This window comes from Mobula birostris, chromosome X (assembly GCF_030028105.1).
Source record: "Mobula birostris isolate sMobBir1 chromosome X, sMobBir1.hap1, whole genome shotgun sequence".
Classification (NCBI taxonomy): Eukaryota; Metazoa; Chordata; class Chondrichthyes; order Myliobatiformes; family Myliobatidae; genus Mobula; species Mobula birostris.
The window spans coordinates 3,758,300-3,777,366 of NC_092402.1; the positions used below are offsets into that span (position 1 = coordinate 3,758,300).

The following is a 19,067-nucleotide window of genomic DNA, read 5'->3' on the forward strand; positions in this document are numbered from 1 at the left end:
TGGTTGAGGGGGTAATAACTGTTCCTGAACCTGGTGGTGTGGGTCCTGAGGCTCCTGGACCTCCTTCCTGATGGTTGAGGGGGTAATAACTGTTCCTGAACCTGGTGGTGTGGTTCCTCAGTCTCCTGTATCTCCTCCCTGATAATTGAGGGGTAATTCCTGTACTTTCTTCATGACGACAGCAGCAAGAAGAGAGCGAGGCCCGGATGGTGTGGGTCCTTAATGATGGATGCTGTTTTCCATGTTGATGTGCTCAGTGTTGTGGGGGGCTTTACCCATGATGTACTGGCCGTATCCATTACTTTTCGTAGGAATTTCCATTCAAGGGCATCGGTGTTTCCATACCAGGCTGTGATGCAACCAGTTTTAGATGACATAGCAAACCTTTGCAAACTTATGAGGTAGGCACTTGCCGTGCTTTCTTCGTAATTGCACTTGCAAGCTGGGCCCAAGGCAGCTCGTCTGAAATAGCACCATGTTAGGGTTGCTAACCCTCTCCAGCTCAGATCTTCCATTGAGGTCTGGCACAGTGACCTCCGGTTTCCTCCTCCTGAAGTCAACAACTGTCACCTTGCTCACGCTGACGTTGAGTGAGAGGCTGTTGTGACAGCCCTCAGCCAGTTTCCATCATCGCCCTTCTGCCTGCTGATTCGTCACCACCTTTGATCAGCCAAGGACAGTGCTGTCGTCGGCAAACTTGAGTAAGGCTTTGGTGCCGTGCTTAGCCACACAGTCATACGTGTAAAGCGAGTAGAACAGTGGGAGGGCTAAGCCTGGAGATCGCGGAGGCGATGTTGTTGTCAAACCAAGCTGACTGGGCTCTGTGAGTGAGGAAGCCAAGGATCCAATCGCACAAAGGAGGTATTGAGGCTTGTTGAGGGGATGGATGCCGAGATGTGGTCAGCGAAGAGCATCCTGGTGTGTGTACCTTCGCTGTCCGGATGTTCCGGGGTTAAGTGAAGAGATAGTGAAATGGCGTCTGCTGTTGACCTATTGTGACGGGAGGCAAATTGGACTGGATGCAAATCACTTCTCAGGCAGGAGTCGATACGTTTCATCACCAGCCTCTTTGCCTGCTGCTGGCACCGAGGTTGAGGTCGAATCGTTCGGACAGAGATGGCGCTCGGTATTCGGTGTCGGAGAGCTGATCGGAGGCTCGAAGTTTCCGGACGACTCAGAGTCAGACTGTGGTCGGGCATGGCAGGGAGAGTTTTTCTTCCTTCTCCCGTCTGCGTGAGATGTGGGACATTTGAGAGACTTTGAACTTTTTACTGTGCTCATGGACAGTTCTTCATCAAGTTATGGTATTGTTGCACTGTTGTAACTATATGTTATAATTATGTGGTTTTGTTAGTTTTTTCAGTCTTGGTCTGTCCTGTGTTTTGTGATATCACACCGGAGGAATATTGTATCATTTCTCAATGCATGCATTACTAAATGACAATAAAAGAGGACTGCGTGTCTTCATAATCTTAAAAAAAAACACTTCATCACTGTGGATGTAACTGCTACTGGACGATCATCACTGAGGCAGGTCACCACGTCCTTCTTGGGCACCGGCATAATTGGAGTCTGCTTGACTGGTGAAGAGGGAGGTTAAAGATCTCGGTGAACACTCCAGCCAGTCGATCAGCTCAGATCTTTAGTACCCGGCCAGGTACCCCGCCTGGGCCGGATGCTTTCCGTGTGTTCGCCCTCCCGAAGGATGGTCTCACGTCAGCCTCAGAGACGGAAGTCACAGGAAGATCGGGGTCTCTGGGAGGGTGCAGATGTGATACATCCAGACGGGTTGTTTTTCTATGGCGGATTAATAAAAATTGGTCAGCGGGGTCATGCCAAATTTCTTTGGCCTCCTGAGGGAAGCGTTCCTGGTTTGGACCAGGACAGGCAACTGGTGAGGAAAGTGAGTCTCGCAACCTTCTCAACCTCAGCTCTGCTGAGGTAGCACTCATGAGTAAGGGTGGGTATTCCCTCACCTACTTCGTATTTCAAAGGTTGAAGGCACGTGTGCAGTTCACAGCCCCGAGATTCGTCTTTCCCACAGGCAGCCATGAAACAGCGAAAGCCATGGAACCTGTTCAAACCCTCCCGCCCCCGCACGCACAAGAGAGAAGTCGCACAAACCGCAACAAAAAAAACACAACGAGCAAAAACACGGAATGTGAAACGCAGAACCGAAAGGCACGTTTCGGTTCAGCTTGGTGTTCGTTATCTAGAGGCCGCCCCGATTCAGAATAACAGCAGCAAAAGGGGAGAGAACTGAACTAGAAAGCATCGTAAACCTGAATTGGAGCCCAAATCTGCAAAGCGTGGCGACCAAGCCCTGCTCTGCCAGCCTCTGTAGCTTCTCTGCTATTTTCCTCCTTTCTGTGTGTAACCTTCGGGCTCCCCCAGCTTGCGCTGGTCCAGGGGAATCAGCCTTCGGACCTGCCAAACCGGGTGATCACGTTTGTGTGGATGCTGTGTGATGTACCCCCAGTTACAAACCCACAACGCAAAATATCAGACAGTACACCATATGCAATTAAATGATAGACCTTATGAATCTTCATCTGAATATAGTCATATTTATTAATCCTGGCAGAAATTGGTTTTCGTTACAGTTGCTCCATAAATAATAAATAGTAATAAAACCATAAATAGTTAAATAGTAATATGTAAATTATGCCAGTAAATTATGAAATAAGTCCAGGACCAGCCTATTGGCTCAGGGTGTCTGACCCTCCAAGGGAGGAGTTGTAAAGTTTGATGGCCACAGGCAGGAATGACTTCCTATGTCGCTCTGTGCTGCATCTCGGTGGAATGAGTCTCCGGCTGAATGTACTCCTGTGTCCAACCAGTATATTATGTAGTGGATGGGAGACATTGACCAAGGTGGCATGCAACTTGGACAGCATCCTCTCTTCAGACAGCACCATCAGAGAGTCCAGTTCCATCCCCACAGCATCACTGGCCTTACGAATGAGTTTGTTGATTCTGTTGGTGTCTGCTACCCTCAGCCTGCTGCCCCAGCACACAACAGCAAACATGATCGCACTGGCCACCACAGACTCGTAGAACATCCTCAGCATCGTCCGGCAGATGTTAAAGGACCTCAGTCTCCTCAGGAAATAGAGACGGCTCTGACCCTTCTTGTAAACAGCCTCAGTGTTCTTTGACCAGTCCAGTATCCCCAGGTATTTGTAATCCTCCACCATGTCCACACTGACCCCCTGGATAGAAACAGGGGTCACCAGTACCTTAGCTCTCCTCAGGTCTACCACCAGCTCCTTAGTCTTTTTCACATTAAGCTGCAGATAATTCTGCTCACACCATGTGACAAAGTTTCCTACCGTAAACGAAGTTTCTTACCGTAGGGTTAGTAATGAAAATAAACAAAACAAAAAAAGGGCCCAAGTCAAAGTCAGAGTTCCAGTTCGAGCTCACTCAGTAGTCATCCTTCCACCATCGATCTCCTCCGAATGGCACCGACCTTCAGACCCTCAGATCCCAGTCCTCTCCGTCCGGTGGTCTACCAGCTCTCTCCACATGCGTCTTCTCTCTTCCTCTCTCCTCGACAAAAGACCGCAAAAAAAACATCCTTCCAGATACACAAGACAAAACAACAATCCCCGATGGGCTAACAGTCCTGTTATCTCCAGCGATAACCCAAACATGGCTGCTACAGAGAAACCATTACCTCAGCAGTGAACATTACAGAGAAGCCATTACATTAGCATTAGCAGTGAACATTACAAAGAAGCCATTACATCTGTTTTAACTCTGGCACGGTAGCAGGTCGATTAGCGTAAAACTTTACAGCACCAGCACCCCGGGGTCCAGTTCCCGCCGCGGCCTGCACGTTCTCCCTGTGACTGCGTGGGCTTCCTCCGGGTTGCTCCCCCATTGCAAAAACGCGCGGGTTAGCAGGTTCATTGGATGTGGCGCGGGCTCGTCACCGAGCTGTAGCTCTGACCTGAAAGTATAAGTTGTGAAGGGCCCCACGTGGAACTTCCACGACAATGTGTGGGATTTAGAGGGTCGAGATGGGAGATTCTGTAAATGGCTCTCTTTGGAACGTTAGCAAATAAAATCAGAACATCAGAAAGGTTTTGACAAGAACAGGCCATTTGGCCCAGCAAAACCTGCCCAATTCTTATTCACATAGCGTGTTGAAATAACTCTCGAGTTTAGATTTGAAAGTCTCGAGAGTTCTGCTCTCAACGACACAGCTAGGTAGTTTGTTCCACGTCTCCACAACTCACGGCATAAGGAAATGCTTCCTAATGTAAGTCTGAAATCTCCCTTTAACCAGTCTCCACCTGTGGCCCCCGTGCCTTCGATGGCGGATTAATTTTGAGGTAGCAGCTGGCATCCTCCTTACTTATTATAGGCATCTGTTAGCCTCGCGAGACCATGGATTTGCGCCTTGGAAGGTTTCCAGGGCGCAGGCCTGGGCAAGGTTGTATGGAAGACCAGTAGTTGCCCATGCTGCAAGTCTCCCCTCTCCATGACACTGATGTTGTCCAAGGGAAGGGCATTAGGACCCATAGAGCTTGGCACCGGTGTCATCGCAGAGCAATGTGTGGTTAAGTGCCTTGCTCAAGGATACAACACGCTGCGTCAGCCAAGGCTCGAACTAGCGACCTTCGGATCACTAGGCCGATGTCTTAACCACTTGGCCATGCGCCAACACTTATACCCGCCTTAATTATACCCTTTATGATTTTGAAGCCTTCGATCATGTCTCCTCTCATTCTACGTGTTTAATTCTTCCGGTCTTTCTTCACAGCTAAGACCTGGAATATCTAGTCGCCCTTCTCTGGGCTCTCTCCAGTTCCTTCACGTCCCTCACACAATACGGAGACCGGCATTGTACACAGTCCTCAATCGCATCATACAGCTGGAGGGGAACGTCTCTGAGTGCGTTATCTAGCCCGACGTACTATTAGCCTTCCTAATCGCTTCTGTGCTTTGTCTGGATGTTGACAGTGATGTCCAAATCCTTCTCATACAGCCCACTTCCTAGCTCAAGGCGCCCCCCCCACCCCAATCCACCACTGTATATTTATATCTAATATTTCTACTTCCTCTATGTAATGATTTACAACTGCTGACACTGAAGCCTTCATCAGAATCGGGTGTAATATCACCAGCATATAGTCATAGTCATACTTTATTGATCCCGGGGGAAATTGGTTTTCATTACAGTTGCACCATAAGTAATTAAATAGTAATAAAAATAGTAATATGTAGATTATGCCAGGAAGTAAGTCCAGGACCAGCCTATTGGCTCAGGGTGTCTGACCCTCCAAGGGAGGAGTTGTAAAGTTTGATGGCCCCAGGCAGGAATGACTTCCTATGACGCTCTGTGTTGCATCTCGGTGGAATGAGTCTCCGGCTGAATGTACTCCTGTGCCCACCCAGTACATTATGTAGTGGATGGGAGACATTGTCCAAGATGGCATGCAACTTGGACAGCATCCTCTTTTCAGTGTGTGGTGAAGTATGTTGTTTTGTGGCAGAAGTGCAATGTAATGTACGGCTTTCACAGTTGATGTTGACAGCTGGAACACAAGTCCCCCAACTTCACACGAGAGTGTGGACCTACTCCCCCCCACCACCCCCCAAGGGCCAGCTCTTCCGTTGACATTGGGAGAGACTGTTGTCACGACGCCCCGTCAGTCGAGCTCGCTCCTGTGCTTCAGCTCGTCGTTACTCCAGGTGTGGACCCTCCTGAGAGTGAAGCCCAGGGGCCAGAGCGGTGGGTGGTTGTGGCCGCATACCTGCAGTACCTAGGATGGGTGCTCATTGCCTTCGAGAAGGAGGCAGCCATCATGAAGGGCCTCTACTGTGCAGTTCATGCCCGCTTCTCATCAATAATCACAATCAGGTTTCATATCACTGGCACAGGTCGTGAAATCTGTTGTTGTGCGGTAGCTGTACATTGCAATACATAAAACGTAAAAGCTATAAGTTATGGTAGGAAGTACATATTTAAAAAGTTAAATAAGCAGTGAGAAAAGAGAAAAAAAAAAGTAATGAGGTAGTGTTCACGGGTTCAATGTCCATTCAGAAATCTGATGGCAGAGGGGAAGAAGCTGTTCCTGAATCGTTGAGTGTGTGTCTTCAGGCTCCTGTACCTCCTCCCTGATGACAGAGGGGAAGAAGCTGTTCCTGAATCACTGAGTGTGTGTCTTCCAGCTCCTGTACCTCCTCCCTGATGGCAGAGGGGAAGAAGCTGTTCCTGAATCGTTGAGTGTGTGACTTCAGGCTCCTGTACCTCCTCCCTGATGGCAGAGGGGAAGAAGCTGCTCCTGAATCACTGAGTGTGTGTCTTCCAGCTCCTTTACCTCCTCCCTGATGGCAGAGGGGAAGAAGCTGTTCCTGAATCGTTGAGTGTGTGTCTTCAGGCTCCTGTACCTCCTCCCTGATGGCAGAGGGGAAGAAGCTGTTCCTGAAACACTGAGTGTGTGTCTTCCAGCTCCTGTACCTCCTCCCTGATGACAGAGGGGAAGAAGCTGTTCCTGAATCGTTGAGTGTGTGTCTTCAGGCTCCTGTACCTCCTCCCTGATGGCAGAGGGGAAGAAGCTGTTCCTGAATCACTGAGTGTGTGTCTTCAGGCTCCTGTACCTCCTCCCTGATGGCAGAGGGGAAGAAGCTGTTCCTGAATCGTTGAGTGTGTGTCTTCAGGCTCCTGTACCTCCTCCCTGATGGCAGAGGGGAAGAAGCTGTTCCTGAATCATTGAGTGTGTGTCTTCAGGCTCCTGTACCTTCTCCCTGATGGCAGAGGGGAAGAAGCTGTTCCTGAATCGTTGAGTGTGTGTCTTCAGGCTCCTGTACCTCCTCCCTGATGGCAGAGGGGAAGAAGCTGTTCCTGAATCGTTGAGTGTGTGTCTTCAGGCTCCTGTACCTCCTCCCTGATGGCAGAGGGGAAGAAACTGTTCCTGAATCGTTGAGTGTGTGTCTTCAGGCTCCTGTACCTCCTCCCTGATGGCAGAGGGGAAGAAGCTGTTCCTGAATCGTTGAGTATGTATCTTCAGAGTCCTGTACCTCCTCCCTGATGGCAGAGGGGAAGAAGCTGTTCCTGAATCGTTGAGTGTGTGTCTTCAGGCTCCTGTACCTCCTCCCTGATGGTAGCAGTGAGAAGAGGGCATATTCTGGGTGGTGGGGGTCCTTACTGATGGACACTGCTGTTTTGAGGCATCGCTCCTTGAAGATATCCTGGATGCTGGAGAGGCTGGTGCCCATGATGGAGCTGACTGAGTTTACAACTCTCTGCAGCTTATTTCGATCCGGTGCAGTGACCCCCGACCCCCATACCAGATGGTTAAAATGCACGGTACATCTGTAGAAACTTGCCAGTGGGCTGTGTTGTTGTGTGAATGAAGTCACTGGAGAAAAGTACTGGTAGATATGAAGAAGCCTCTTTATTTGATAAAACAAGATACAACAGGCATCGTAATGAGATGCTTTTGATGGAAAGGTCTGGCTGGCTCACGCTAACTGATAATTTATGAGCTAATCACCAAAGGACAATTCCATATTTACAATGTATCCACAATGCTTTCTTTGAAACTACATACAGACTTCACACCTCCCAATACGCACCCACACCACAGACATCTAAATGAATTTTAATCACTGTTGTATGCTCTGTGATTCAAGGCTTTTAGGAGGCTATAGTTCAGAGCTGTATTTTAAGTCAAACCTACGGTGCATATTCGAATCTGATGCGAGGGGGTGAAGTCCGTTACGTTAATTGCTTCCTGCGCTAGACCCAAACGTCGCTCTCACAGGCTGCACGAAATGTTCCTGAGGTTGGCGGGAGGTAATGAGCTGTGACATCAACCAAAAACGGCAGAAGAAATCCTCGAGGCTGTTGCCAAGACTAGAGGTCCTGAGTTTGTAGCGGGGAGGAGGGGGGTAGGTTGACCTGGCGAGGTCTTTATTCCTTGGAATGCAGGGGCAATCTTATAAAAATCTTGTATTATGTGAACAGTTTTGGGTCCCTTTGTTCAAGGAAAGGTGTGCTGGCATTGCAGAGGCGCAAGAATGATTCTGGGAATGAAAGGGTTAACGTATGAGGAGCGTTTGACGGCACCTGCTGGAGTTTAGAAGAAGGGGGGTGGGGGAGAATCTCATCCAAACTGAGCGAATACTCACTAACCCTGACCCCCCCATACGTATTTGGACTGTGGGAGGAAACCCACGCAGTCACGGGAGGAGAACCTGCGAACTCCTCACAGACCGTGTCAGGAATTGAAGCCGGGTCACTGGCGCTAACCGCTTCGCTGGCTGAGCTGCTGGTGTGAAGTCGCCGGTTTCGGCAGAAGGCCTGAGAAAGCCTGAACAGCGAGAGGCTGGGCAGTTGCTCTGGGCTGGCCTGGTTGCATGACTTTCAAAAGGATCGCTGACCGGGAAATGCACGTAATTAGGAAAGCGGACTGAATGGTACTGTTCACCGATGAAATGGAATGAAATCAAAAACCAGGAAGCGCTGTTCATTTCCTGGGCGCGGGTAGGGGGGCAGTGTTGTGATCACAGTTGGAGTGTCTGCAATAAAAGACCAGAATTGGTGCCATTCGGCCCATCGAGTCTGCTCCACCATTCCATCATGGCTGAATGGCTGATCCATTTTCCCTCTCAGCCCCATTCTCCTGCCTTCCCCCAGTAACCTTTGACGCCCTGACTAATCAAAAAGCTATCATCCTCTGCCTTAAATACGCCCAAATGACCTGGCCTCCACAGCTGCCGGTGACAATGAATACCACGATTACACCACCCTCTGGCTGAAGAAATCCCTCCTCATCCCTTTTCTAAATGGACACCCCTCTGTTCTGAGGCTGAGTCCTCGGATCTTAAATTCCTCCACTGGAGGAGACATACTCTCCATGTCCACTCTATCTGTGTCCTCTGGTCCTAGACTCCCCCACTATAGGAAACATCCTCTCCACATCCACTCTATCTGTGCCCTCTGGTCCTAGACTCCCCCACCATAGGAAACATCCTCTCCACATCCACTCTATCTGTGCCCTCTGGTCCTAGACTCCCCCACTATAGGAAACATCCTCTCCACATCCACTCTATCTGTGCCCTCTGGTCCTAGACTCCCCCACCATAGGAAACATCCTCTCCACATCCACTCTATCTGTGCCCTCTGGTCCTAGACTCCCCCACTATAGGAAACATCCTCTCCACATCCACTCTATCTGTGTCCTCTGGTCCTAAACTCCCCCACTGTAGGAAGCATCCTCTCCACATCCACTCTATCTGTGTCCCCTGGTCCTAGACTCCCCCACCATAGGAAACATCCTCTCCACATCTACTCTGTCTGTGTCCTCTTGTCCTAGACTCCCCCACTATAGGAAACATCCTCTCCACATCCACTCTGTTGAGGAATTTCAACATTTGACAGATTTCAATGAGATCCCCCCTCATTCTCCAGTAAGCACAGGCCCAGAGCCATCAAAAGCTCCTCGTACTTTAACCGCTTAGTTCCCAGAAACTTCCTCGTGAACCTCCTGCGGGTTCTCTCCGATGTTAAACTCCAAGTGAGGCTTCACTAATGCCTCATGATGCCTCAACATTGCATCCTTGCTTTTATATTCTAGACATCTTGAAATGAAGGCCAACATTGCATTTCCCTTCCTCACCACTGACTCAATTTGCAAGTTAATCTTCAGGGAATCGGGCTGTCAGCTTTTCTACTTCCTCAGAACTTCCTGCCCGTCCACCTGTCTTCGAATCGTCTGCAAACTTGGCCACAAAGCCATCAATTCCATCATCCAGATCATTGACGCATAACGTAAAAAGAATCGATCCCAACACAGACCACTGTGGAACTCTAGTAGTCACCGGCAGCCAACCAGAAAAAGTTCCCATTATTCCCACTCTCTGCCTGCTGCCAATCAGCCAATGTTCTATCCGTGCTCGTATCTTTCCTGTAATATCATGGGCTCTTTCCTTGTTAAGCAGCCTCACCTGTGGCCTTCTGAAAATGCATGCACAACATCCACTGACTCTCCTTTGTCTATCCTGCTAGTTACGTCCTCAAAGAATTCCAGCAGATTTGTCAGGCAAGAATTTCCCTCAGGAAAACCATGCCGACTTTGGCCTGTTTTGTCATGTGTCTCCTGTACCCCGAGACCTCATCCTTAATAATCGACTCCAACACCTTCACAGCCACTGAGGTCAGACTAGCTTGGCCTGTAATTTATTCTGCCTCCTTCCCTTCTCGAGGAGTGGAGCTGACATTTGCAATTTTCCAGCCCTCCAGAACCATTCCATGATTCTCAAAAGATCATTACTCATACCTCCACAATCACTACAGCCACCCCTGTTTGGTCCAGCTGACCTATCTAACTTCAGACCTTTCAGTTTCCCAAGAACCTTCTCCGTAGTAATAGCCATTGTGCTCACTTCTGCCCCTGACTACCTTGAACTTCTGGCATACCGCTAGTGCCTTCCACAGTGAAGACTGATGCGAAATACTTATTCGGTTCATCCATCTTTTCCTTGTCCCCCATTACTTCCCCTCCAGCTTTGTTTTCCAGCGGTCCGATATCTGCTCTCGCCATCTTTACACCTGAAAGAGCTTTTGCTATCCTCCTTGATGTTACTGGCTAGCTTGTCTTCATATTTCATCTCTTCCTTCCTCATGGCTTTTTTTTTTAGTTGCCTTCTGTTGGTTTTTTTTTTAAAGCTTCCCAATCCCCTAACTTCCCACTGATCTCTTTTCTACTATATGCCCTCTCTTTGGCTTTTGTGCTGTAGCCCTGCCCTCCTGCACCAGTTCCTTTGCCAAGTCATCCATCTCTTACCCTCACTGGCGCGTGGCACGGGGAGCAACCCGGAGATTACTACCCTGCTTTTCAGCTTCCTGCCTGGCTCCCTAAAATCTCTCTTCAGGACCTCCTCCCTTTTCCTACCTTTGTCACTGGCCCCAATATGTGCCAGAGGGCACAGATAGACTGGATGTGGAGAGGATGTTTCCTGTAGTGGGGGAGTCTAGGACCAGAGGGCACGGATAGAGTGGATGTGGAGAGGATGTTTCCTATGGTGGGGGAGTCTAGGACCAGAGGACACAGATAGAGTGGATGTGGAGAGGATGTTTCCTGTAGTGGGGGAGTCTAGGACCAGAGGACACAGATAGAGTGGATGTGGAGAGGATGTTTCCTATGGTGGGGGAGTCTAGGACCAGAGGACACAGATAGAGTGGATGTGGAGAGGATGTTTCCTGTAGTGGGGGAGTCTGGGACCAGAGGGCACAGATAGAGTGGATGTGGAGAGGATGTTTCCTATAGTGGGGGAGTCTCGGACCAGAGGACACAGATAGAGTGGATGTGGAGAGGATGTTTCCTATAGTGGGGGAGTCTAGCACCAGAGGGCACAGGTAGAGTGGATGTGGAGAGGATGTTTCCTATAGTGGGGGAGTCTAGGACCAGAGGGCACAGATAGAGTGGATGTGGAGAGGATGTTTTCCTATAGTGGGGGGAGTCTAGGGCCAGAGGACACAGATAGAGTGGATGTGGAGAGGATGTTTCCTATAGTGGGGGAGTCTAGGACCAGAGGACACAGATAGAGTGGATGTGGAGAGGATGTTTCCTATAGTGGGGGAGTCTAAGAGCAGAGGACACAGACAGAGTGGTACCTGGGAGACAACAGGGTCTTGTGCCTGCTCCTTTAACTGTGGAATCCCCTATCACCACTCCACTCTTCTCCCTCTTTTCTTTCTGAGACCCGGTCGCTGAGAATTGCTCCTGGTAGGATCTCCCCCCTCCCCCCGGCCCAGACCGTATCCAAAGCGGTCTACTTATTACTGAGCGGAATGGCCCATTTCCCTTCCTTCTCCTGACGCTCACCCAATACTTGCCTGCTGCAACTTCAGGATAACTTCCTTCCCTGTCGCTCCAGTCCGTCACCTCCTCGGTTTCCCATCTGAGCGGAAAACCCATCGAGCTTGCAGCCAGTTCACTGGCACCCCAGCTAGCTGTCCTTTCAGTGGCCGGGAGGAGACGCTGTATAGAACGTAGACCATTGAACAGGACGGCCAGCTAAACTCATTCCCTCTGCCTACACAGTGTTCACAGCCTTCCGTTTCCCTCACATCCATGTGCCTATCTAAACGTCTCTTAAAAGCCCCTGACGTATCGGCATCTACCGCCAGCCCAAGTAGCGCACTCCAGGAACCCACCACTCTCTGTGACCCCTCACGTCTCCTGTGAAAATACCCCCTTAAATTCATGCCCTCTGATATTTAACGTTTCATCCCCGGGGAAACAGATTCTCCCTGTCCACACTGTCTACGCTTCTCATAATCTTATAAACCTCTATCAAATCTCCCCTCGGCCTCCGGTGCACCAGGGGAAACAACCCAGCTCTCTCATGAGGGCATCCATTAGTCTTGCGAGACCATGGATCTGCGCCTGGAAAGTCTTCACTCTCCAGGGCGCAGGCCTGGGCAAGGTTGTATGGAAGACCGGCAGTTGCCCATGCTGCAAGTCTCCCCTCTCCACGACATCGATGTTGTCCAAGGGAAGGGCACTAGGGCCGATACAGCTTGGCACCAGTGTCGTCACACAGCAATGTGTGGTTAAGTGCCTTGCTTAAGGACACAACACGCTGTCTCAGCTGGGGCTCAAACTCACGACCTAGGTAGCTAGTCCAATGCCTTAACCACTTGGCCACCTGCCCACATATGAGAGCACGCGCTCTCTAAACCAGGCAGCATCCTGCCGAACCTCTTCTCAGCCCTTGCCGAAGCCTAGGCATCCTTCCTTCGGGGGGTGGGGTGGGGGCAACCAGAACTGTATGCAGTACTCCTTATATATAGGCATCTGTTAGTCTCGCGAGACCATGGATTTGCGCCTTGGAAGGTTTCCAGGGCGCAGGCCTGGGCAAGGTTGTATGGAAGCCCATGCTGCAAGTCTCCCCTCTCCACGCCACCGATGTTGTCCAAGGGAAGGGCACTAGGACCCATACAGCTTGGCACCGGTGTCGTCGCAGAGCAATGTGTGGTTAAGTGCCTTGCTCAAGGACACAACACGCTGCCTCAGCCAAGGCTCGAACTAGCGACTTTCAGATCACTAGACCGACGCCTTAACCACCTGGCCGCGCGCCAACACTCCAGACGCAGCCCAACCAGAGCTCCGTAAAGCTTCAGCACAACTTGACGGAGGGGCAAGATGTTACGAGGCAGAGGTGGAGTGGCCAGCCAGAGACTGTATGGGGGGGGGGGGTGGATGGGATACCAGAGGTAGGATCTTCTTACCCACAGAGAGTGGTGGGTGCGTGGAACGCCCTGCCAGGGGGGGGTGGGAGGGGCAGGTGCATTAGGGAGATTGAAGAGACTCTCAGATAGGCACGTGGATGACAGAAAAACAGAGGGTTACCTGGGAGGAAAGGGTTAGATTGATCTTGGAGTAGGTTGTACTCACAGCATATTGGAGGTCATCAGAGGTAATTTCTTCTTTACACACAGAGGATGCTCGGAACGTCCTGCCAGGGGTGCTGGTGAGATGCAAATACATTAGGGGCATTTATTAGGCCCATGGATCCGTAGCAAAGACGTATCTCAGGGCTGTGCACTGCACAGGTACTTTGATAATAAATGCACTTTGAATCTTTAACAGGAGAAAGTCTGCAGGCGCTGGAAATGCAGAGCAACACACACAAAATGCTGGAGGAACTCGGCAGGCCAGGCACCTTCTGTGGAAATGAATAAACAACCGACGGACCTTCTCCGGCAAAAACCTCCCCCCCCCCCCGATCTTTTTTAAATTCTGGCATCTTCCCTCTTCTTGTCTCGTCACCTGGTACCCCTCCTCCTTCCCTTTCTCCCATGGGTCCACCCTCCTCTAATATCAGATTCCTTCTTCTCCAGCCCTTTGCCTTTTCCACCTCTCAGCTTCCCACAATATCACCCCATCCACACCCACCTGGCTTCATACTATCACCTCCCAGCTTGCCCTCCTTCCCACTCCACCCCCCCCCCCACACTTCTTAATCTGGCTTCTTTTCCAGAATCTGACGAAAGGTCTCGGCCCAAAACGTCGACTGTTTACCTCTTTCCCACAGATGCTGCCCCGACCTGCTGAGTTCTTCCAGCACTTTGTGTGTGTCACTTTGAATCTTTGGATGACAGAAAAATGAAGGCTATGTGGGAGGGAAAGGGTTAAGTTGATCTTAGAGTACATTAAAGGGACAGTATCATATTATGGGCTGAGGAGCCTGTTCTGTCTGCGTTCTATGTTCTTTTGCTGAAAGCACATTTTCAAACATCAATTGAAATGGAAAATGAGAGGCTTCATTTTTTTTCAGATAGGTTACTTAAGTTCTGAATGAACAGATGTATGCCTCTTTCTGAACTTCTGCTTTTATTGTTATCATCATTATACTCAGAAGAATAATTGAAACCTGTCGAATAGTGAAAGGCCTTGATTGGATGTGGAGAGGATGTTTCCGATAGTAGAGGAGGGCACAGATAGAGTGGAATGTGGAGAGGATGTTTCCTATAGTGGGGAGTCTAGGACCAGAGGACACAGATAGAGTGGATGTGGAGAGGATGTTTCCTATAGTGGGGGAGTCTAGGACCAGAGGACACATATAGAGTGGATGTGGAGAGGATGTTTCCTGCAGTGGGGGAGTCTAGGACCAGAGGGCACAGATAGAGTGGATGTGGAGAGGATGTTTCCTATAGTGGGGGAGTCTAGGACCAGAGGACACAGATAGAGTGGATGTGGAGAGGATGTTTCCTATAGTGGGGAGTCTAGGACCAGAGGACACAGATAGAGTGGATGTGGAGAGGATGTTTCCTGTAGAGGGTGTGTCTAGGACCAGAGGACACAGATAGAGTGGATATGGAGAAGATGTTTCCTATAGTGGGGGAGTCTAGGACCAGAGGACACAGATAGAGTGGATGTGGAGAGGATGTTTCCTATAGTGGGGGAGTCTAGGATCAGAGAGCACAGATAGAGTGGATGTGGAGAGGATGTTTCCTATAGTGGGGGAGTCTAGGACCAGAGGGCACAGATAGAGTGGATGTGGAGAGGATGTTTCCTATAGTGGGAGAGTCTGGGACCAGAGGACACAGATAGAGTGGATGTGGAGAGGATGTTTCCTACAGTGGGGGAGTCTAGGACCAGAGGGCACAGATAGAGTGGATGTGGAGAGGATGTTTCCTACAGTGGGGGAGTCTAGGATCAGAGGACACAGATAGAGTTGATGTGGAGAGGATGTTTCCTATGGTGGGGGAGTCTCAGACCAGAGGACACAGATAGAGTGGATGTGGAGAGGATGTTTCCTATAGTGGGGGAGTCTAGGACCAGAGGGCACAGATAGAGTGGATGTGGAGAGGGTGTTTCCTATAGTGGGGGAGTCTAGGACCAGAGGACACAGATAGAGTGGATGTGGAGAGGGTGTTTCCTATAGTGGGGGGAGTCTAGGACCAGAGGGCACAGATAGAGTGGATGTGGAGAGGATGTTTCCTATAGTGGGGAGTCTAGGACCAGAGGACACAGATAGAGTGGATGTGGAGAGGATGTTTCCTATAGTGGGGAGTCTAGGACCAGAGGACACAGATAGAGTGGATGTGGAGAGGATGTTTCCTATAGTGGGGGAGTCTAGGACCAGAGGGCACAGATAGACTGGATGTGGAGAGGGTGTTTCCTATAGTGGGGGAGTCTAGGACCAGATAACACAGATAGAGTGGATGTGAAGAAGATGTTTCCTGTAGTGGGGGAGTCTAGGACCAGAGGGCACAGATAGAGTGGATGTGGAGAGGATGTTTCGTATAGTAGGGGAGTCTAGGACCAGAGGACACAGATAGAGTGGACATGAAGACGATGTTTCCTATAGTACAGGAGTGTAGGACCAGATAACACAGATAGAGTGGATGTGGAGAGGCTGTTTCCTATAGTTGGGGAGTCTAGGACCAGAGGGCACAGATAGAGTGGATGTGGGGAGGATGTTTCTATAGTGGGGGGAGTCTAGGACCAGAGGGCACAGCCTCAGAATAGAGGGACGTCCTTTTAGAACGGAGATGAGGAATTTCTTCAGCCAGAGAGTGGTGAATCTATGGATTCATTGCCACAGGCGGCTGTGGAAGCCAAGTCTTTACGTATATTTAAGGCAGAGGTTGATAGATTCTTGATTGGTCGGGGCATGAAGGGATACGGGGAGAAGGCAGGAGGCTGGGGCTGAGAGGGGAAATGGGTTCGCCATGATGAAGTGGTACAGCGGACTCGATGGGCCAAATGGCCTAATTCTGCTCTTTTATCATGTGGTTTTATCAGTTGAATTTGAAGTTACAGACTCATAGAACAGAAGCCAGCCCTTCAGCCCATCTAATCTGCCTTGTTCTGTAATTTCTCTGATAAAGATGCTTCCGCTTCAGAAGATAACGCTCGATAAATTATAAACGGTCGCCTCATGTAATTCGTGAGTGCTCACTGGGCGAGATGAACTCTCTCATCTGACAGTCGGAACATCTCAGGGTTTGGGTCCGAGTCACAGAGTCATATATTGCTTAGTGAGCAATGTGTGGTTCTCTCTCTCCTCCCTCCCCAAGCCCCGACTCTAATCGTTTGATTTTTTCCGCCAATGATAGCGCTGATATCAGTAAGTCTCCGCTCTGAGGCTGGTAACCACAAAGCCTCTCTCCGTGCCCCCTCGCTGGTCGTAGCCAGTGCCCTCTGGGGTTAGCAAGTTGTTTCGTCAGATTCCTTCCACCTGTCCCCACAAACTCCGCCCAGAGGTGAAACCTCAGTTGATTTTTTTTCTCTCTCTCTCTCTCCGCTTGCTTCTTTCCAGAGACCGAAGAGGTTCAACAGCAGACCCTAAAGGCAGAGATGGGATCGGAGAGAGCCCTGGTGCTGGATAGACTAGCAAGCAACGTGGCCAAGAGGAAGAGCTCGATGCCCCAGAAGTTTATCGGTAAGAATTCAGATGCCTTGTTTTTGTTGCGTAACTCAGCGGAGCTCTTCTGACGCCCACTAGTTCCTGCAGAGAAAGCTGAAGACTTTTGACAGGCAGTCTGTTTTTTTTAAATTTCATTTAAGTAGCTCGGATTTTCTTTCCTAGTGGTCAGTCTTTGTAAGCGTGGGTCGACTGAGCCACCGCTGCAGAATTAGAAATCGCTGGACAGTGGAAGAATACTTTGGGGTCGAAGTTTGAGAAGTTCTTGAGAGTCGGTGTCTTGAGAGAGGTGTTTATTTTGTTACGGGTTTGGAGAAAGAAAAGAGTTATCTTTACTGCTGTTAACCTACGGGGTGTATGTTCTGTGTAGAACTGCCCACCTCTACTGTGCGACAATCCGTAGAGTTATATGTAGATAGTGTTGGTTGTCCGTCATGTCCGACGATGACAGGAAACCCTGTGCGGGAGGGTTCTTAAAAGTGAAAGAGCTGCTGCTCTGGGGGCAGGGCCACTCTCTCGACCACAGAAGTCTGGGTCCAGTGGTCCGAGTAGCTGTCACAAATGGGGCTCTGCAGTGTGCGACCGCGACTTCTTCAGTGCCTCGCTGCGCCCTGCGCCCTCCACAGAGCGTCACAGACCCACCCTCCTGGACATTCAGATCTCGCTCTCGATCTGGTCCCGCCCAGCCCACCAGCTGCTAGGACAGGCGTGACCCTATCTCGCCGGGGTGTGAGGCTCACCTGCCCATCACGGCGGTGTACCGGGGTGAGGCCGCTGTCGCGTGCAAACAGCTCTCACCTGTGTCTCCAAGCACAACCAGGGCATTCCCTCTTCTCATTGTTACCGTCAGGGAGGAGGTACAGGAGCCTGAAGACACACACTCAATGATTCAGGAACAGCTTCTCCCCCTCTGCCATCAGGGAGGAGGTACAGGAGCCTGAAGACACACACTCAATGATTCAGGAACAGCTTCTTCCCCTCTGCCATCAGGGAGGAGGTACAGGAGTCTGAAGACACACACTCAATGATTCAGGAACAGCTTCTTCCCCTCTGCCATCAGGGAGGAGGTACAGGAGCCTGAAGACACACACTCAACGATTCAGGAACAGCTTCCTCCCCTCTGCCATCAGGGAGGAGGTACAGGAGCCTGAAGACACACACTCAACGATTCAGGAACAGCTTCTTCCCCTATTCAGGAACAGCTTCTTCCCCTCTGCCATCAGGGAGGAGGTACAGGGGCCTGAAGACACACACTCAACGATTCAAGAACAGCTTCTTCCCCTCTGCCATCAGGGAGGAGGTACAGGAGCCTGAAGACACACACTCAACGATTCAGGAACAGCTTCTTCCCCTCTGCCATCAGATCCCTAAATGGTCGTTGAACCCATGAACACAACCTCACTACTCTTTTATTATTTCTGTCTTTGCACTACTTTTAATTTAACTATTAAACCTGATTCTGACTCTGAAGTAGCTGTTATAACATACAGCGACATACCAACATACTCGAGAGTTACATACAGTCGACATACATGCAGCATATGGATAACCGTTGACACTGGGGCCAAGGGGTGCGGTACAACAAAGGGACCTGGGAATACAGGTACTTGTTGAAAGTTGCGTCACAGGTAGATAGGGTCATAAAGAAGGCTTTTGGCACACCGGCCTTTGTAGATTAGTGTGCTGAGTACAGGAGATGGGATGTTGAAGTTGTATAAGGTGTCAGTGAGGTCTCATTTGGAGTATTGTGTGCGGTTTTGGTCACCTTCCTACAGGAAAGATGTAAACGAGGTTGAAAGAGTACAGAGAAAATTTACAAGGATGTTGCCGAGTCTGGAGGATATAAGGAAAGATTGAAGAGGTTAGCAGTGTGTTCTTTAGAATGTGGAAGAGTGAGGGGAGGTTTGATAGAGGTATACAAAATTATGAGCAGTAGAGATTGCAAGCAGGCTTTTTCCACTGAGGTTGGGAGGAGGGGGTGTGGAACTACAAGCAGAGGTCATGGGTTAAGGGTGAAAGGTTAAGAGTTTAAAGGGAACACAAGGGGAAACGTCTTCACTGGGCGGGGGGGTGGCGGGTGAGAGTGTGCAATGAGCTGCCAGCACAAGTGGTGCATGTGAGCTCGATTTCAACGTTTAAGAGAAGTTTGGAGAGGTACCTGGATCGTAGGG

General features: G+C 50.0%; 1 protein-coding gene across 3 annotated transcripts in view; it reads left to right on the forward strand.

Annotated features, from left to right (window-relative positions):
- The window catches only part of LOC140191751 (zinc finger protein Aiolos-like), a 309,305-nt gene that overhangs the window by 270,455 nt on the left and 19,783 nt on the right, over window positions 1-19,067 (forward strand). For all 3 annotated transcript variants that reach the window (XM_072249457.1, XM_072249458.1, XM_072249459.1), the window contains one exon: window positions 16,792-16,914. In XM_072249457.1, the coding sequence (XP_072105558.1) occupies window positions 16,792-16,914 (123 nt within the window). The remainder of the gene's footprint in view (window positions 1-16,791; window positions 16,915-19,067) is intronic.